This window comes from Oryza glaberrima, chromosome 2, assembly GCF_000147395.1.
Source record: "Oryza glaberrima chromosome 2, OglaRS2, whole genome shotgun sequence".
Lineage (NCBI taxonomy): Eukaryota > Viridiplantae > Streptophyta > Magnoliopsida > Poales > Poaceae > Oryza > Oryza glaberrima.
In genome coordinates, this window is record NC_068327.1 from 17,660,736 (window position 1) to 17,682,118 (window position 21,383).

General features: G+C 46.5%; 1 protein-coding gene across 4 annotated transcripts; it reads left to right on the plus strand.

Moving 5' to 3' along the window:
* Nucleotides 1-1,676: 1,676 nt before the first annotated feature.
* Nucleotides 1,677-11,645, plus strand: LOC127764268 (uncharacterized protein At5g41620-like). Of its 4 annotated transcripts, none has more exons than XM_052289121.1 (4): nucleotides 1,677-2,205; nucleotides 2,315-3,489; nucleotides 3,580-3,696; nucleotides 9,984-11,645. In XM_052289121.1, the coding sequence occupies exons 2-4, from the start codon at nucleotides 3,097-3,099 to the stop codon at nucleotides 11,247-11,249; spliced, it is 1,776 nt and encodes a 591-aa protein (XP_052145081.1). In that variant the 5' UTR covers nucleotides 1,677-2,205; nucleotides 2,315-3,096; the 3' UTR covers nucleotides 11,250-11,645. The 4 variants fall into 4 exon arrangements, with proteins under 4 accessions (XP_052145081.1, XP_052145082.1, XP_052145083.1 ...); XM_052289122.1 differs by having other exon boundaries at nucleotides 1,678-2,205; nucleotides 3,039-3,489; XM_052289123.1 differs by having other exon boundaries at nucleotides 1,678-2,205; nucleotides 3,042-3,489; nucleotides 9,984-11,644.
* The last annotated feature ends 9,738 nt before the right edge of the window (nucleotides 11,646-21,383 follow it).

The window sequence follows — 21,383 nt, forward strand, 5'->3', positions numbered from 1 at the left end:
AAGAAAAACGCGTCCGGAGAGACCAAAATCAGAAAAAAAGTGCAAAAAGAAAAAAAAAAGATAAGGGAGGGCTGGGGTGGGGCAGCTGACGTGTGCGCCAGCAATTTAGTTGGCGCGTATGCGCGCAGTAGTCACCCCATGATGTATGTGAATAATGCAAACATGGTATTTTAATACTCCTGTTAATTCCTTCGCTACTCGTTACAATAATCTAGGTTTGGGCACAACTTGTCTACTCATCAAACAAATAGGTGTCGACCTGCTAGCTGACCGGGCTCACTGAACCCCAAAACTTGGCACATGGCAGCGTGACACGTCCCAACCTCTCTTTACTCTCTAGCCCAGCCCAACAGCACGTACCACAGCCCAGCACAAAAGAAAACTAAACTCAATCTCTTTCCCCTCTTTTTTTTTTTAAGACCGGAGATCATCGTGTCAGAGCGCAGCGGGAGACGATACAGAATTACAGATTTGTGGAGCGATATGATATGGTCGACCGTGCACGTTGCCATGTTGTGACGGAGGCGTTACATTACACGCCGCGCTGCCGCGTACGCGTACGCACACCACTCCGCAGCCCGCACCCGCGCGCTAGTCGGCCCCGTCCCACCCATGTCGCGGGTACACGCGCCCGCCTACTGTTTGTCTGCATCCATCCATCCGTCCATGCAGCCATGCTGCCAAGTGCCATGCACGCGGCAACCCTGCCACAAGCTGCTACAGTGCTACGATCTGAGCTGAACCTTCCACCCCCACATCACCCCATGCCGCCATGCCCCCCGCGGCGCCGCTGGTCCTCCCGCTCCCCCCGACGTGCGCGACGTCGATCGGCATGTCGCGCGCGGCAGCAGCGCCCGCGTCCGCGTCCGCGTTCGCCGAGGCGGCTGGCTTCCGCTGCTCTCGATCGGTTGAGCGAGCGCGGGGGCGCGTGGCGTGCACGACTCGATCGAGGTCCATCGAGGTGGGCTGTGTGGTGCTCGGTGAATGTCTTGCTCTGCTCTACTCTGCTTTTGTGGGGGGAGTTTTCTCCGATCTCCTTGAGATCTGCGACCACATGCCGGCCTGATCTCGCTGCTCCTCCTATCCTTCCTTCTTTCCAAAAAAAAAAAACAACTTCTTCCCCATGTGCGTTGCGTCGCCGGCTAGTACTACTATGTTTTTTTGGGTTGTTTAGTTTCTTCCTGGTGGTGCCTGAGGATTAACGCAGCTGCTAATGTCGGATGGCTCAACTTGGCCGGCCGTCGATCGTCTCAAAGGTTAGGTAATTAGGCTGGCTGTGGCTGGTTGTCGTCTGCTACATTGGCCGAATCACCTAGAAACCAACTCCTATACTCTCCTAAGTTATATAGACTAGATTACTAGTTTACCACCCTACAAGAGCTCCTAGTTTGGATTGTTAGGGAAGCAATGATCAAGCCCCCCGTGTTTTCAACGCTGTTACCCCATTTTATCAGTGCCATTTAACCTGAACCTATACGTCTGCCTATTTGGATGCATAAATACTCATTCTTTGCTAGTGCGTCAGCTAATATAAACGAAAAAAAAAAGAATTAAACTGTCACGTACACGCTAAACACTCGTTCTTTAACACACACTTAAGCAAAATCTTTCCCGCGGGCAAACTATTGCTTTCGGTGTACAAACTGAGGGAGAAAATTTAACCACATCTGACGTTATAATTGCTGACTATCTGATATCCAGTCGTTAGCAATCTGACGTCCATTGAATATGTACAGTTGTACCCACCCTTACTTAAAGTATGCAACGAAAATTTTCATCTCTGATTGATCTCCCAAACCTGATTAAGCCGCCTCAAGCATCTGTCCAATTTGGAATTTTGTGATCCTCTCCTCTCCCTCTTTAACTGAAGAACATATATATGCTCTCACGCACACAGAACCGAACACTGCATACCCAAATCTCCAATCATATGCAACGGACGGACAGACAGCTCATTCTGCAGCAAAGGGACACCAATTTGTCAATTTCACATCCCCCACAACCCATATACTCACCCATCATCTTGTCCCCCTCATTTGCTTCAACCCCAGCACGCACGCACTCGTGTGCCCTCTCGATCACAAACTGCAAAAAATGAGTCCCCCAATCATGGCGCGCAAGAACTGATTCTAGTTCTGCGACGATCAGCGGAGTTTGGCGATCTAGCTTGATTACTCCTGCAGCTCTGCTTCTGGGCTTTAATGGGTGAGTTAGTTTAAGTAACCTGTTCTTCTTTCGTTGAATTCGGCATTGTTCTGCGCATTTTGTATGATTTGTTTGTTTGTTTTGGTCATACTGGCGTATACTTCTGCAGTTCCTGGCACAACATTCCATGTAGATTTGTTTTCATGGCTGCCCTTTTTTACTCCTCCCTTTCCCTCTCGTTGATTTGGACAGTTTGAACCCCATTTGAACTTGTGGTCCTACAGTGATCTTCTCTGCTCTGTTCGTACTGTAAAGAAACCCAGCGATCTTTCGCCGGATACGAGCATAAATCCTCGGTTTCCTTCAACACTGTACCTCCAGTTCTTGGTGTGCTGATCGATTAACAATTTGAAGGATATTTTGGTGCATCAGTTCCCATAGATTTGTGAATCGTGAGGATCTTTCTCTGTATCAAAGGAGATCATGAGAGATGCTGCTTCTCATTCTTTAAGTGTTTTCTCTTCTTGAAGAGATGTGAGGGGGTCACATCGTAAGCTTGCTTTTGCTGGGATTCTTGATGCTGCTTCTTATTCCTTCCACTAAAGCTGCCCATCTTCTTCCTCCTTTTGCTTTCTCCCTTTGATCAGTTCGATGTCCGCAAGATTCATCCAAAGCCGTGCCCGAAGCAGCAGTTGTTGCTGATTCCATCCCATTCCACACAAACACCCATCATTGATCGATCTTGCTGCTGTCCATGTTGGCCAAAAGCAATTCCCAAATCCCAATGCAAATCCAAGAAGTAGCGATTCTTTTGATGTGTCGTCACTGTCGCCACTGTGACTGTCCATACAAGAGCTCACATTGTTGCTGCTGCTCGTGTTGTTCTTGCCAAGAAGGAGGAGGAGGAGGAGCGGCGGCGGCGGCGGCGGCGGCGTTGAGGCGGCCACCGCGATGCTGAGGCGCGGCGCGGTGGTGGTGGACAGAGACGGTGAGGTGGTCGTCGCGACCAAGATCCGGAAGCGGTGCGCGCTGTCGTCGTCCGGCGCGTCGGACCCGCTGAGGAAGCTGAGGCTGAAGAAGCGAGGGGTGGTGGTGCTCGGCCGGAGAGGCGTGGGCGGCGGCGGCGGCGTCGTGTTGTCGCCGTGGTCGAGCAGGAAGATGTCGGAGTCGTCGTGGAACGGCAGGCGCTGCCACGGTGGCGCCGCCGCCGCTGCCGCGGACGACGGCACGCGCTCGGCGGCGTCGGCCAGGAAGCTCGTCGGCGCGCTCCGGCAGCTGAGCTCGCCCGACGACGAAGATGCCGCTCGCCGGAGCTCGGCTCACCGGCGATGCGTGTCGGTGGAGGTGAGTGCGCGCGATCGTTTGTTCCACTAATTAATCCTCCTGATCCATTTGTTTCTCTAATCGAGCTCGTCCTCGTTTTCGTTGCAATAGTTCTCAAAGAGATCAAGAACAAGGAGCAAGGCATCGGAGGCTGATGGACAGAGAAGCTGGCACAACGGCCATGGCCACTGGTTTCCAGACATGCTCAGCAATGGCAGCACAATGGAGGTAATTAACTCTGAATTTTCCTCATTTGCACAGAACTCTATTTAGAGTATCATTTTTTTCTCTAACTTCTCCATTTAGAAATTATTTCGAGCAAGAATCTTGACCATCCTCATTAAGTTTGTCAGCATGCATCATTGGCAAATTATTTGGAAATTATTTTTAGTTGTCAGCATCTCATGTGCTGCTTATCTCTGCACAAAAACAGAACAGAACAGAGCGATTCGGTGCCTGATTATTATAGGTTGCAAATTCTTTTTTGAAAACTGATAGGTTGTAAATTCTGTCAAAGAAAAACATCACTCATTTCAAAGAATGCATTCTCATTGGCACATGCATCATTGTCCATCTCTTCCACAAGCTACGAGCTATGGCCGGTACAAGAACACCTAGTAGTAGTTTATTCACCTGATAACGCATGCAGTTAGGCGAGGCATTTGTCATAGTAGATCGGTTGCTGATTCTTTAGATTTATTATGCGAGCGGCGGAGTAAACTAGTCAAATTCAAGCTGGAAATTGGAGCCATCCTGTTGAGAGACCTTGAGATGGAAGATTCGGGCTGTTTGTCAAAGTTAGTTGCAACTTGTTTTTCAATTGAGGCGGCAGTTGTAGAAGAACAGGGCCATGTCATGTTGGCCCAGAGACAGCCTCAGCTCCTACTGTGTGTCTGTCAACAGCATCTAATCATACCGTCCCTTTTGTCTGATCGATTCATCACTGCTCTAATCATACCGTCCCTTTTGTCTGATCGATTCATCACTGCTCTAATCATACCGTCCCTTGTGTCTGATCGATTCATCACTGCTCTACTGCACCCCTCTAGGATTTGATACGGGAAAAACTTCGTGTTTTTTTATAGAGTAAAACACGCTAGGGATTCAAAGTTTCACTTAGATATACGAACTTACAAAACGCGCATCAAAATCTCTAAACTTGGTTTAATATATCATCCTGTTATAAAAGTTAGTCGATATAGTGAAACGACGACTAACCTTCCCGATCGCTTCAGTCGTTGATCACCCAAGACATGCCAGATGACGACACAAGAACACACGATATTTGTTAACGAGGTTCAGCCGAAGCCTACATCCCCGAAGCTCTGATTATGGGCGCTCCTCCGCAACCAACATAGCACCTAGTCACTATGAGTCCATGGTACGCCGCCATCATCTCCCTGCATGTCTACGCTACATTGTAGTCGCCATAGTTACATTGTGGTGCCCCCCTCTCTATTTAAGAGAGATACCGGGTTACAGAGTTCGACTCTAACTCCACCCCCTAACATCTATTACAACTCCAAGTCCAACTGTAACCAAATAGGACTAGTATATTCGACACCTATTTTAACAAACTCCACCTTGGCGAATATACGCCACCCAGAAGTAGTAGAATCACCATGCCGATCCACCTGTCCTCTAGACTTGGGTTGTCTTCTTTGCAGCTTCACCGCAAGCCGCCCGACGAGTCTACGCCAGACCCATCGTCTTCAAGAGACTCCGCTATCCCTGTAATTTCTTCCTCTTAATTCCACCTGCAACAGTGCTCCACCTTTTCACCTATCATCTCAGTCGTCTTGCCAAGCGAAATTGGATTTCTTCCTAGCTGTCACATCATAGACTCTCTGAAGACCATGTTCACCTCCATCTTCCATCTTAAATTTGACTTGATCTAATCCATGTCCAGATAACCTGCATCATCACCAAATAGATAAATCAAACTTACCAGACTTGAAGATAACCCTTTCTTCCTTGTTGTCTTATGAACCAATCTAATAAATCCAACATTCTCGCTTTCCCGCATCTGTAGACTGAACCTATGATACTTTGAGAAAATTCATCGTTGCCTTGAATCACTTGAAGAAATTAACACCATAGCGCTTGCTTTTCCTCTTCAGTGACGCAGATTTCATATATCCCCATCATGCCAACCTGCATATCTTGGATATATCATGTACTGCCAAACAGTATCGTCGACCCCATCAACGATATTTGACCCGTTGTTGCCCGGACTTTTTCTTCACCTCTGGCATAACTCCATATATCTCAACCCCTTGTCGAGTCCCAGATATATCACATTTCCGTCAGATAATTCCATATGTGACCTGACTAGCCTGTTGCCGACAGTCTACTCGCCCTTCGCACTTGCAAACTATCCATCTGTAGAACCTTCTTGTCCTTCTTCTGGATCCGTTAACAAGTTCTTGCAATGAACCACACGTCCATATTGAACCCGGTCTAACCGTCCAAACTCCGCAGTCTAACCAGTTCGTTGGTCCGACCACCCTACTGGTCCAGTTTAACCGTCATATATGCATACCTCGCGCACCTTCTCCCTAGCCGTATACTAACTACATCACCTTGATCACCACAAAGCTGCACCATGCCTCCCGTCTTGTGCCTGTGAGCCACGCCGCCAAACCAACGCTTTGCACCAATCATCAAGTTCTGGACTCCAGGTAAATATGATCTCCTATCCATGCCAACGCAACCGAGTTAGCTCATGCCATCTCGTCCATTGTATGGATATATCAATTCTCCCCTGATGAAGTCCGTTGCTTGCTTTGATCTCCATGCATTGCTCAATGGCCTGTGACACCACTGCACAAATACTGCATCTTGCTTGCTTTCCACGTGACCATCCCTTAGTAGTGCCACACCTTGTGCAGTGCATCCAATCCTGGGCCTGTTGACCATCATGCATACACATACACATGTATGCAATTAATCTACCACGTATCCATATTGTCCATGCATTAGCTTAATTATTGCACCACCAATTCCTTACTGCTTGCAGCTAAGTAAATTGCTCGGTCTGTCTCTCGCCTCGAGCCAGAATAGAACCACCAACAAACTTGCCTTATTGACCAGATCCAAGTGCACGTGACACTCGAGCCTCGAGACAATCCGTCGCCGCTTGGCCAGCTCCTCTGAGCCACACAACCCCTGATGCTGCTGCCTCCTGCTTCTTCCCAGGAGCCATCGCGCGCACGCCTGGGTGCATGCCGGCGACTGCTACCGAAACCGTCGGATCACTGCCGCCTCTGACCTGTCGAACACAAGCTGCAGTACACCCCTGCCGAGATGTGTCTTCCAAAGCTTGAGTCTTCCTGTTGTTGTTAAGTCTTCTCGGTATTGGTCCTCACGTTTCAAGGTGACACAGATTCTGGCCTCATCGATCCGACTCGACCCACATGTGTAAGTCTGATCTGAGATGAACTCCTTAAGCCGTGGTCGAATCCTCCTTGCATCGTGAACCCATCTCCGAGTCAAGTTCAACTTCATACCCAACCTCTCCGCTTTCTCTTCTACATCTTTGCATCCGTACCGTGGTGATTATGCTCTCCCGATGACAATATGTGCATGTGTGCGTGTATAGCACGTACTCAATACATGCCGTCTGTGCCCTCGCACGCACCGCAGTTGCAACCCTCGTGTTCACCGTCCACGATCTTATCGTCATCGGCCCTGCACGTCCGCCGCGCCGCGCCACGCTAGCCGGTTTTGCCCTTCCGTCAGTGGCCTCCCTGCCGCTGCGGATCCGTGTTCGCCGTGTGCGTCAGGCGCGCCGTCCATGGCACTACCCCTCCGATCTCTCCGAACGCCTTCGGCCACGCCCGGCCTCGTCTTCTGGTCACGCTCCGCCATTGTCGGTCTGATCGCGAGTGAGGTCGTCGCCTCCGCAACGTCCTTGTTGTCACCATCGATCTCATCGCCACGACTGACGATCTCCTGTCGTTGTGCGATCCCACCTCGTGTTTCCTTCTCCACATGTCTTCTTGATCCAATACTGAAACCTTCTGCTCTGATACCACTTGTTATAAAAGTTAGTCGATATAGTGGAACGACGACTAACCTTCCCGATCGCTTCAGTCGTTGATCACCCAAGACATACCAGATGACGACACAAGAACACACGATATTTGTTAACGAGGTTCAGCCGAAGCCTACATCCCCGGGGCTCTAATTATGGGCGCTCCTCCCCAACCAACATAGCACCTAGCCACTATGAGTCCATTGCACGCCGCCATCATCTCCCTGCGTGTCTACGCTACATTGTAGTCGACATAGTTACATTGTGGTGCCCCCCTCTCTATTTAAGAGAGATGCCGGGTTACAGAGTTTGACTCTAACTCCACCCCCTAACATCTATTACAACTCCAAGTCCAACTGTAACCAAATAGGACTAGTATATTCGACACCTATTCACACCTATTCTAACACATCTCGGTCCAAAGTCTTGTTTGACCATGGTTTTATCAACATGGCATACCACGTGGATGACGATATGGAATATTTTTTTATTTTTTCTCCCTTCTTCTCCTTTTTTTCTCCAATTTGCCTCCCTCCTCTTGCTTCTACGGCCGAGGCGCCGATAGGTGGGGCCGAGGCCCACCTGTCAAGGCTTTCTTTCTCCTCCGATCGGCAACCGCCATGGCCACCCCTCATGCGCATGTCGCTCCCCACGACGCCATTGTCCTCGCGCCTTCCCGTCTCATCCACACGTGCGGGGGACGCGGTTGTCGCCCACCTCCCTACTTCCCTATGCAAACCGGCAGCTGAGCCGAGCCGCCCGAGCCGACGTTGCCGCCTTCTCCTCCTGCTTCAAATCTGCTTGCCTCGGGCACGATTCCAACCTCCCAAGCATATAAGGTCCACCCCCATGCTCCCCTCCACCATTTTCCCCAACTCCCCGAGCTTGTCGTACCCTCTATTGCGTCCTCCGTGCCGCTCCCTCTTGCCACCGTCTTTCGGCTGGGTGCCACCGCGCTGCTCCACTCACACCGCCGGCACCACTGCTCTGAGGGCTACCCTGGTCGCCGCTCCGCTCCCCCAATCCACCACCGTAACCCTACCTCCACCACGAGCACAGTCTCCGCCGCCCACCGCCGATCTCTGGCCGTGCATTGCTGACACCCTAGCTACCATCGTGCTAAGCCGCCACCATAGATGGCTTTGCCGCTGCGCTCTGCGTCCCGGCCGCAACTTCGCCCCTCCAATCCACCACCAATTAGGCATCATGCCCTTTAGCCTCTTCCTCTTACAGCAGTGACACTTGGCGTCGGTGGCGGTTGGCGTGGAGGAGCTCGAGGTGGCTCTAGCGGAGGAAGAAGATAAAAGAAGAGGATGAAAAAGAAAAGGGGGAAAGGAAAAAAAAGCCATGTCATCATTCACATGGTGTGCCACATAGGCAAGACCACGGTCAAACAAGTCTTTGGATCGGGATGATACAATAAACCAAGTTTAAGTACTTCTGTGCGCCTTGTAAATTCGTGAACCTAAATGAAACTTAATAACAAGTTTAAGGATCGTTGGTGCATTTTACTCTTTTTTATAAGTACGAATTGAACTGTTACATGTTAAAATTTACGTGTAACCGTTTTGTCACACACCTAGTCTAACTTTAAATTACTAGTCCTTCCATTTTATATTATAAGTTGTTTGACTTTTTCTTAGTTAAAGTTTTTTAAGTTTGACTAAGGCCCCGTTCTTTTCTCCAACAAAAGTTGGATGAAAATTTGGATATACGTAGCATGCTTTTCAAACCGCTAAACATTGTGTCTCATGTGAAAACTTTCTATATGTAAGTTGTTCTAAAATATTAGATAAATATATTTTTCAAGTTTGTAATAATTAAAACTCTTAATCTTCATCTTCATCTACATGAGTTTCGAACACCACCTAAGTTAAAAAAATAGCAACATCTATAACACTAAATTAGTTTCATTAAGTTTAACATTTAATATATTTTGGTAAAACATTTGTTTTGTATCGAAAACATCAGTATATTTTTCTACAATTTTATTCAACTTTTAAAACTTTGACTAAGAAAAATGTCAAACAACTTATAATATAAAACATAGGGAGTACTGGGTTAGGACTTATTCGATTAATGTCGAGAGATTGGCAGTCCTAACGTTTCTTTTATGTTTATAAGCAAAAATTTAAGACTTAACTTTGTAGTTGATTTTGTAGCTTTTCAATCGAAGTTTTTTTTACAGTATTTATTTTTAAATAGCTATAAAAACATGTATATCAAAGTTTAACCATAAGTTTTGTTAGTTGATAATAAGCGATTCAGATAAACATAACTGATTACTGTGTACTTCTTCAGAGTACTGGTTTCTTGCAAGTGCCGGCAACCCTCATTGATCAGTTTGTACTGTGAAAAAGCTTCAAAATATTTTATTTTTTTCGCCTGAATGTATTGAGAAGGAGAAAAACACGACAGAAAGCTCTTGAGGAAGATGACATATTCGATTTCAAATTCTCTCCCTGCGTGTTTTTTTCAGGTGCACGCATGGCGATCTCAAGACTGCGCTTCACCATGCAGAGGGGGAGAAACAATGGCGCCACACCTGAAGGAGGTGTGCAGCAGCCTGGCCACGTCCAAGGAGCTCGTCAAGGCTCTCGCCGGCATCTGGGGCCCCGGCGACGGCGCCCTGAACCCGTCGACGGCGTCGTCGCTGCTCTCCGCGCTGCGCGCCGAGCTCGACCTGGCGCGCGCCCACGCGCGGCGGCTCGCCAAGGAGGACCGGCGGCGCGGCGACGAGGCGGCGCGGGCGAGGGCGCGGCTCGCCGAGGACGCGCGGGAGTGGGGGCGCCGGCAGAGGGAGAAGGCCGCGGCGGCGGTGCGCGTGGCGGCGGCGGAGCTCGACGGCGAGCGGAGGTCGCGGCGGCGCGCCGAGAGGGTGAACGCCAAGCTCGGGAGGGCGCTGGCCGACGCGGAGAGGGAGCTGGCGGCGTCCCGGAGGGAGCTGGAGAGGGAGAGGCGGTCGAGGGAGCGGCTGGAGAAGGTGTGCGACGAGCTCGTCCGGGGCGGCCTCGTCGCCGCCGCCGGCGGCGGCAGGGGAGGCGAGGAGGAGGTGGAGGAGATGAGGCGGGAGGCGGAGAGGGCGCAGGAGGAGCTGGAGAAGGAGCGGGAGATGCTGCGTCTCGCCGACGAGCTCCGCGAGGAGAGGGTCCAGATGAAGCTGCTCGAGGCGCGGCTCCAGTTCGAGGAGAAGAACGCCGTCGTCGAGCAGCTGCGCGACGAGCTCGAGGCCTTCCTCGGGAGCAAGAAGGATCGGCAGCAGCAAGAAGAACCACCGCCGCTTGACGCAGACGACCACCACCGCCGCCGACCCGACGGCCATCAGTTTCAGTCCATTCTTGTTGCCGTAAACAAGAACGGAGATCACGAAGACGACAACGACGGCGACGAAGAAGACGACGGCGGTGGCCGCGGCGAGTGCGTCGCCGAAGATTCAGACGGCAGCGAGATGCACTCCATCGAGCTGAACGTGGACGGGAACAGCAAGGACTACAGCTGGAGCTACACCACGGCTTCCAAGGACATGACGACGACGGCGAGGTCCAAGAACGCCGCCGCCATCGACCGGCGATCGCAGGAAGGCGCCGGCGAGGAGGACCGGTGGGACGACGGAGGGTGCAGCGAGAGGAGCAAGGATCTGGACGAGGAGGACGCCGAGAGGTACGAGGCGATCAAGAACCTGAGGGAGCAGATGCTGGCCGGCCATGGCTTCGTCCTCGTGTCGCAAGAATGGGGACAATGCTAGCTCACTGACATCGATCTTCTCCCTCCCAAGCTTCGTCACCTTTGATACTACGCCAGATTTGAACAGGGAAGATCTTGACAAGAGAGAAGAATATGTTGTGATGATTCATAGTTGCTCTGTTTCCTCGATCAAACCGTGTGCATAGTTTTGTGTGGTCGTTAGCTTCTTGGGCGATCATTCTTTTCCATAGGAATGTGTTTGTGCTGCTGAAAGTGTCTTTTAATTTATACCACATTTGCATTCAATTTTGATGTTTAAGTTGGCATTCCACACTTGGTACTAGGATCAGATATCTCAAAAGTTTTTGTAAATAAACATAGAGATCTGTTTGGTAATGAAATTTCTCATGTATACGTTTTGCCAATTTTGATGTCAATTGTTTGGTGAAGTAATATATAACTATACTAATTGAACATTTTTATGGAAACTCTCATGAGACCACGTTAACTAGAAATATTTGACTATTGATTAGACCCCTAGATAGTATTACCAAGACAATATACTCCTCCGTCCTAAAAAAAAAGCAATTCCTAGCATTCTAAGGTAGAATTAGTGAAGAGTGAGAGTGAGAATGACTATAATGCACTTAATCATTGAAAAAAAAGTAATAAAAGTGATAGGTAAGTAAAGGATATTAAAATAATAAAACTTCTCGTTTTACGTGCTGAGGGTACGTAGGATGGTAGAAGTTTGTTTTTTTGGAACAAAATTCAAACTCTAGAAGTTGAGTTTTTTTTGGGACAGAGGGAATATCTGCATTTAACATTGTGGACCACCTTAAGAACCTATCCATTCTTCATGTTGTGGGAATTGAGACTTCAAACCGTATACAAATCTTTTTATTGATTTGAAATTTCATACTTATAGCAAAACATGAAAAAGAACATGAGTGCAGCACGATATTTATTAATTAAGAATTTTAGAATGACTACATCACAAAAAAATCTCATTTAGTACTTTTAAAGAGTAAAATATATATGTCCAGTCCTTAAACATAAGCGGTGGTGTCACCTACGTCCGCAAACTTAAAAATTGCACGTTTAGATATATATGATGTTAGTTTAACAAATCACAGTAGGTCCAATTTTCGTTTGAGTGGGGCTGACCGCCGACGTGGCGCTCCATGAAAGTAACAATAGCCATGTAATGCCCGGGTTGACGTTTAGTGAAACTAATGTACAATGTTTGGCTGTTTGGGAGCATATACAATTGGATCAGCCTTGGTAGCATCAGTTGACTGCAGCTGCATAGTGGTTGAACCTTTGGTTCCGTTGATAGGGAGGTTAATTCCAAGTTAACTCTACTTTATCTCCCCTCCACTTTTGGTCCGGTTTTGCAACTACATTCAAGATGCATTTTCATTAGTGAGATTTCACTTCTTTTTTACACTTCATTAGTTGGGCTTAGATTATTTGACACCTTTTCAATTAGGATTCGATTGTTTGATATTCATAGCCACTGTCATACACTCATGTGATCCCACATATCATTGCCATCACAAGTGTTACACCGAATAGTGTGTCAAATTATCAAATTTACATTTTCATTAGGGAGGGGAAGAAACGGAAACTCATAGCTGCTAATATGTCTGATCAAGAATGAACGATCTACTGGGACATTGATTGTTGGGTTTAGTTCTACACCGGTAATTGATGATGATGGAGCACGACTTCAAAGTGAGGTAGTTCTCACCTATCAGACTAGTTTTTTGGGTTGTGTAGACCCATAACCTAAAGTTAACTCTACTTTATCTCCCCTCCACTTTTGGTCCGGTTTTGCAACTACATTCAAGATGCATTTTCATTAGTGAGATTTCACTTCTTTTTTACACTTCATTAGTTGGGCTTAGATTATTTGACACCTTTTCAATTAGGATTCGATTGTTTGATATTCATAGCCACTGTCATACACTCATGTGATCCCACATATCATTGCCATCACAAGTGTTACACCGAATAGTGTGTCAAATTATCAAATTTACATTTTCATTAGGGAGGGGAAGAAACGGAAACTCATAGCTGCTAATATGTCTGATCAAGAATGAACGATCTACTGGGACATTGATTGTTGGGTTTAGTTCTACACCGGTAATTGATGATGATGGAGCACGACTTCAAAGTGAGGTAGTTCTCACCTATCAGACTAGTTTTTTGGGTTGTGTAGACCCATAACCTAAAGTTGTGGCTCCGATTAGACCTATAGTAGAGCAGGTCCAATGTGATCTAGATGGCCCACGGTTGATGAATCGGGCTGCGTAATCTAACACTGATGAATCAAAGCATTTGTTGGTGTACCTTTTGCGCCAAACCCATCATTACTGGGCTTCAGCCCAACAAATGGTTGTCATCGATGGGCCAAGCCAACCTGCTGAAACTGAAAAGAAAAGAAATTCGAACTCTTTGTCACGCACTTGCCTTCCGTTTCCTAGGTGGCCTTTTCGAATTTGCTATATATTAATTTGTCGACAAATTTTCCACCAAAAATTTGACTGATGTAATTACAGTACAATCGTAGTGTAATTACACTGTAACTTGCATGTAATTACACTGTAACTATAATGTAACATGTATGTAACTTTCAAAAATCTCTCCATAACATTTATTTCGGTAAAATGGAGGTTGTGAGAATAAGTTCTTTCACATATATGTGTGATGTAATTTTTTTTCTTCCTCACCAGAACAAATTTTGTAATAGATCTAACGATTCAAAATTACGTGAAACTTATATACAAGTTACACTGTAGTTACATGCAAGTTACAATGTAATTACATACAAGTTACAGTGTAATTACACTACGATTGTACTATAATTACATCTGCCAAATTTTTAGAAGAAAATTTGTCGACAAATTTTTTAGTAACAGATACTACAACTATCTACATCTACCCGTCGTTCTAAGGAGCAGATAAATCGAATTTTACCATCGGATAAACAAGCGCTCTCTCTCTCTTCTTCTTTTTTTTTTTTTTGTTGAACCGCTTCAATTCTGATGCATGTGGATAACGGATGTAATCCCGGACACGGCCGTATCCTCAGGAAGAGAGAGAGAGAGAGAGAGCTGTACGCATGCGTACGTATGTATACACCCAAGTCAGCATTTCCAGCTGCTACGCACACCATGTACGTGCACAGATCATCACCAAGAAGCATATGCATGATCGTCCTGGCAGCTATGCCATGGCTTTGGCAGCTCAGTACGTGACCCGGCCGCGCATCGCATCATCGTCTCGTGTTAACGTTTCTCTTATTCTGTAGCCGCCTCATTGTCATTGCCTCAAGCCTCCGAGATGGCGTCCATTTCGGCTGTTCTGCCCTCGTGGCAGCGTGCGATCCATCGGACGGACGGCTGGCGGCTGGATCTGCGTTGCGTCGCGACGAGCGGTGCCGCCCCCTGCCCTGTGCGCTCGATCGATCAGTCGGTTCCTTCCCGATAGGGATGAAAATGGATCGAATACGGTCCGAAACTAGCACTATCATATTCGTTTTCATAATTTATTTCGGGATCAAAATTGGAATCGGAAACCCGGATATAAAAACAGAATCGAATATTATTGAATACAAATACGGAGCGAATACGAAGCGAAACGGATACGGTGAAGAATATTAATCGGAATATAAAAACCCCTCACTACTCACAAATGAATTTTGCTATTGTGTATTTGTGTTTCTAAATCATGCTCTATCATGTTATTGTGTTTTTACTGCTATTATTTTTGCCATTTTTTTGTGACTTTGTTTTATCAATTAAAAATTTGAATTTCAAAACTTCAAATAATATTTGGAAGCAGTAAATAAATTTAGTTGAAAAAGTCATGAACATAAAAGTTGTAGAACTCATCAAGACATACAATTTTTATTTTGGTCATTTTCTTTATCTGACAAAGTGATAGTAACATTGTTCATAAAATTTACATCTCTCTTATAGTTTATAAAACCAAATGAGGTATATGTAAATTTTATGAACAATGTTACTATCACTTTATCGGATGAAGAAATGATCAAAATAAAAGTTATAGATCTTGATGAGTTATACAACTTTGTTGTTGATGACTTTTTCAGTTGAAATCATTTAGTATTTGAAAACGTTGTTTGAAGTTGTTATATTTTTAAATTCAAATTCAAACTGTTCAAACAAACTCATATAGAAAAATGACCAAAATAAAAGTTATAGATCTTGATAAATTATACAATTTTATTTTTGACAATTTTTCAGTTTGAAATCATTTACTACCCGAAAAAATTATTTGAATTTCTTATATTTTAAAATTCAAATTTTATATAGTTCAATCAAACACAGATGAAGAAAGATCCAAGTTTCAAACGGACTTCAATTAGACCCCTACAAAAACTTAAACTATGAATGGTTCTTTTTGGGGCGCCAGTAAGGCTAGCGTCGTCCCCCAACATAGCGGCGCCAGCCACCTTGGTGCCGCGCCTGCGCCACAGTGGCACTAGGGTGTCGTGACCGTGCTGACTAGGCAGAGGGGGGCGCTAGCCACCTTGGCGCCGCCCTACATAACACGGCGCCAGCGAGGCTGGCGCACCCTTCCACGCCCTCCTCCCCCCAACCTTCTGCCTACAGCTGATCGCTGGCGCCGTCCCCCTAGACCGTGGTGCCAAGGTGGCTGGCGCCGCTCCCTCCCCCCATGCCCTTCTACCTCGCGCCGTTGGCTGGCGCCGCCCTCTTCCTCCCTGCAGACAACAATATCACAGTTCACAATTCAAACAAATCACAGTTTTCACAGTTCACAGTTTTGTAGAATAAAACAAGTTCCAATTGCACAACTAACTACATTGACGAAAATGTCCACAAGTCCACAACTCAATCACATATTGCACACATCAAACAATGCCAAAAGTCCATCAAATCCATCACATAGTCCTCACATAGTCCATCACAATCTATCACATAGTGCTCACATTGTATATCACATAGTCCATCACATAGTATCACATAGTCCACCACATACTTCAGACTACCAACAAGTTAACACATGACAAATAGATCAACTTAATAGAAATCACTTTTTCCGTTGCCGCCGAATAGCTTGAGAGCCCGGAGTGTACCTACATTTGAAAAACCAATGTTTAAAACATTTAAAAAACAAAGTGAGAGAAATCAAATAACACATAAGAATGGTAAGCTCATTTTACTTCTTTTTCGTTGCCCGAGTGGATCGCAAGTTGTATTGGGTGGGCTGCGTCCCCTGAGGCGCATCGGGGAACTACGACATGTCTATCTCCTCAGCATCTGGTGTGATGTAGACCTCATCCTCCTCCTCGTCGTTGTCGTCGTCGCTAGGTGGAGCCGGTGCCTTCCCCTTTCCCCTCCCTTGTGGAATGCGTGACAACGACTAGCCACCAACTTCTTCACGCTTTTCTATCCTGATGGAGTGTCGAGTGGTACTTGGACACGCGGATTGAGGTAGTGGTGGTGGTACTCTCCGCGGTTGGTACACGTCGTCCAATCCAACCGACCTACAACCTAATCTTGCTTCAAGTTTCCGGCACCTTTGATGAACTTTCTGCATTTAAAAAAAAGAAGTTTGTTAGGCATAACTCAAGTAATGCAAAGTGCTAAATCAATTTTACCTCTAAGATATTGCGGAGTGTGTTCTCCGTGTCCTCACCACCCCTCGGAGATTGGAGGGCATGCCCCATTTCATTCATACTCCTGAGGAGCTCTCTCGACTGAAAGCGTGAGAAGATGTTTGTTAGGGTGTAAGGTGCAAATAGAAATCACTTTGACAAATGCCAGAAAACTTATGACTCTGTCTATAAGTGGGGCGTGCTTCATTTGATATCCAACCCTAGTCCGGACGTCGTAGGGATTCCGCCCCTCAACGGAGTCGCGGTCTTCCTCTATGTCGGCTTCTGTCCAATTAGGGTGTAGGAACAGTCTAAATTTCCTATACACCCAACAAAGGTACTCTGAGAAAAGATAGTTTTAGTGTATTATCTTAATGTACCTGTTGTTCCTTCCCGTTGTCCTCCATTCATCAATGTATCTGTTATGCTCTAGCCCCCAGTCCTTCACCTTCTTTGTTCTCACCCTGTCGTACCTTGACAAGTAGAAGGTGATGAAAGCAAAGTGAGCATCGACAAGGGTCAAATGGTACAAAATTGAACATTGATAATGAAAGCAAACAAAGATAAGAAATATTACTTGTGTAATTCAACTCCGGTTGAGATGTCCTCAACCGGCCAATCTTGTTTCTTCCCGAACTGTCGCATGACACGGTGCGGAAGGTGGTACTCAACTGCCCAGAAACAAATCAATGGGCACTGGTACATGAAGTAATCGGAGTCTCGATTACACAGCGAGTTCAGGGTCAGGCTTGAAGCCTCATTGGTGTGGTATGGTAACCACTCAATCTAGAAAAGTTGAAGAGATGTCGTAGGTTAGTATCTCAATTATAGAAGTGAATGTCGAACTAGAAATGATATTAGAAGTACTTACGTGTTGAGGCTGTAAGCAGTCCATCTCATTGACATAATGCTTGTATGCCACATCCCGGTGAGCATGTGCAGTGGCAGTACTCTCAAACAGGTAGGCCATTGTCTTCTCCATATCTGGCTCATTGTAGGGCCAAGGAGTGAAGCTTTGCCTCCACTTAGGCCTGCCAACCGGTAGTCTTAACCACATCCACATCTGAATCAATAGCACACAACCACTCATGTTGGATGATGGTGCCTGATGACAACAGGCCTCACAGAGCTGTCTATAAGTCCACACCAACACTGCTGAGCCCCAACTGAAACGGCCTAGATCATCAAGGCTGGCGACCAAAGGAATCCATATCATAGAAGCAATGTCACCCCCAGCATCTAGAAACAGAACCCCTCCCAACAAGTGCAGGATGTATGCACGGGCATAGCACTCAAGACGCCAAGGCTCAGCGTCGTCATCAAGATGTGAGAAGTTCTGGCTCTGCCAAGACAGGGGTATTCCATTATGCTTCTTCTTGCTCCCTTGCCCCTGCTCAATGTTGAGTGGAATGCCAAACAGCTGCTCCACTTGTACACGCCATCCAGGATTCTTTGTCCTGCCCGTCACCGCATGCCCCCGTAATGGGAGGGCCAAGATCATAGCCACATCCTGAAGAGTGATGGTCATCTCACCACTTGGGAGGTGAAAGCTGTGTGTCTCAGGCCTCCATCTGTCCACAAGTGCTGTCAACGTAGGAGCGTTGCACACTGGCATTACTCTATTCACGACCAAGGTCACCCCGAGCAACCCGGCCGCCCTTAGGTACGGGATGTACCTAACGTCAAACACTGGAGGGGGGCATGAGCTCTAACTCGGAGCGGTTCAAGTACATGCATTAGCAATTGTAAATCAATTAGTTAATATAATGTCAAACACACGCTATCGATACTTAGGTACAAGTGAATCGATGCCGATTCATACCCTCCCCGCCTCGATCGCAGCCTTGCGATGACAGGCCTCATAGTACTCCTCCAAGGCTGGGTAAGTCGGCGGTTGTCCCTCCTCGGCCATCCTACATGAAAAATGAATAAATTCACCATTAGTTACCAAGAATTGCATGACATAACTTTAAAGAAAATGAATGCGAGAATCCAAAATAAATAAATAGACACTAAATAGACAAGAATAAAACATGCATTGACTTAAATAGGAAAACAAAAGATTTACCTCCCCAACACTATTTTTTTGGACTTCTTCTTTTTTGGACGCTTAAGACACTTAGGTTTCTTGTGACCCTCCTGGTGACATAACCAGCATCTATTTTGCACTGGTGCAGCATCAAGTTGAACACCTGAAGGCAGTTTCCTTCTAGAACCACCAACACCCGAGTCCATTTCGTTCTTGAATCGCTTCGATCTCCTCTGCCCTCTTGTTCTAATCTTCAAATCTGTGTTAGCAACAAAGTCTTCACCATCGTATGGTGGCCACTGTGTGGGGTCGAGGTATGGCTCAAAGCGACTTGCCCATGTGTTCACAACGGCTCTTGAAGAGAACTGATATGGCATTCGGTTGGGAGATTCCTCATCAATTACATGAATCAGATAAACGTGGATGAGATGTGAGCAAGGCATATGGTAGAGCAATGGCCTTTGGCAAGAACATGAGTTCCCCTTAACTTCAACTTTGAAGGCTCTTGCGCCGAATCTAACACCATCACATGTTATACCACCCCTCTCTGTGACCTCGTATGTCTTTTTCTACTTATCGAAACACCTTGAAGTGTGTTTGTTCGCCTTGCTTTTTTTTGCACCTTCATCTTACTAGCTACCTTGGCGGACCAACGCTCCCCTGACTGGACTCGCTTCATTGCTTCATCATGTCTGTTCACAAAGTAATCATTGCACTTCATAAAGGTAAATGATACTATGGCCGTCACTGGAAGCTTACGAACACCAACTAGCATGCTATTGAACTGTTCGACCATGTTGGTTGTCATGTAACCCCACCGGCAGTCATTTCTATCGTATGCACGAGACCACTTATCCTTGTCCAACAACTCATATTCAAGCCATTTACGAGGACCTTCAGGAATACGCTGTCTTAGTGCCTCAACATCCCTCTCAAATATCCACTTCTCATCAATCTGACATATCCTTAGGAGCTCTTCTGTCTGATGCTTGTCCGCACCGGCCTTGTGGAAATTAGCACTGAAGTGCCTCATGCACCATCGGTGGTGAACTGGTGGCAATCCTGGAACAGGAGTCCTCATGGCATTCATTATACCAGCATGCCGATCTGAGATAATACAACCTCCCTGTGCGGCCCAACCACAACCCGTCGGACAAGATCGATAGACCAGCACCAGTCTCGTGAATTCTCTTTCTCCACTAAGGCAAAAGCTAAAGGTACAAGTTGGTCCTCCGCATCAGCCGATAATGCAGTCATCAAGGCACCGCTGAATTTCCCAGTTAGGAAGGTTGCATCTATAGCTAGTACAGGCCTGCAATGCTTAAAAGCCTCAATGGAAGGACCAAAGCATCAAAATGCACGCATAAAAATTTTCTTGGTCACTCCTCCAATGTTGACAAACCTATCAGGATGAGTATCGATGTGGTAGACCATACTAGGATTTCTCTGTTTAATGGCTTGTAGCAAAGTGGGAAAACGGACGTACGCTTCACCCCATTCTCCATAAATGAGCTTCATAGCCTCCTCTCGTGCGCTCCAAGCCTTGCCATACTTTACCCTATAATGGAAAACCTCAAATATATACAAAGCTAACACAGAAGCAGAGAGTGTAGGTTGCAATTTTATGGCATTGCATAACCTATTGGCTATGAACTTAGATGTCAGCTGCCGGTGTCTCCCTGAACCTTCGGCAGTAGCACAACTATGTGCCTTACCAACCCATGATATCCTCCATGTGCCACTAGACCTCTTAGTTGCATGGACCTTCCATTTGCACCGTGGGTTTTCACATTTAACATATACCTCCTATTTGCAGCAGAATTGACAACACGGTATAGACGATAGTGCACGATGGCGTACTCCTGGAGCCATAGCTTCAATGTTACCATGGATGGGAACTCTAAATCCTTTTTGAGACCATCCACCTGGAATGGTTCTGACAACTGATCTAAGTTGATTCCGCCATCTAGTATTACACCATGGGCATGTGTTAGGTCCCTAAACTCATGAATGTTCGGCTTTCTCCCAAACACCTTTTGAAACGCACGACATTCCTCTAATGCTAACTTGTCATTGTTAGTTAGTGGAGGGAATGGACGGTCATCATAATAGTCTTTAGCAAATTCAACATCATATTGCTCAACACTTGCCTCCTCATCAACCTCCTCCCTATTGACTTCTGCTAAAATAGAATTGTGACCACCACTCAATTCGACAACAAAGTAATCATCTGGATTCACATATTGGCCTGCTACTTGCGCCGGGTATTCAGGGTTGCCTCCATACGACGACCAATGTACACTCTCCAACAAATGTTCACTTAGATCAAGCCCCTCTTGTACTAACTCCCTTTTCATCTCCCTCGCTTCGTCCACATCATCACTACCGCAATGTCTATTTGATGGTTCTGCCTCCCATAAATCATTTCCAAACAAAGGTCTCTTCTTCTCTCGTTGCCCCTCCAAGTCTTCCCGTACCAACTCAGCAATGAGTACATTGCACACATGCAGCACTAC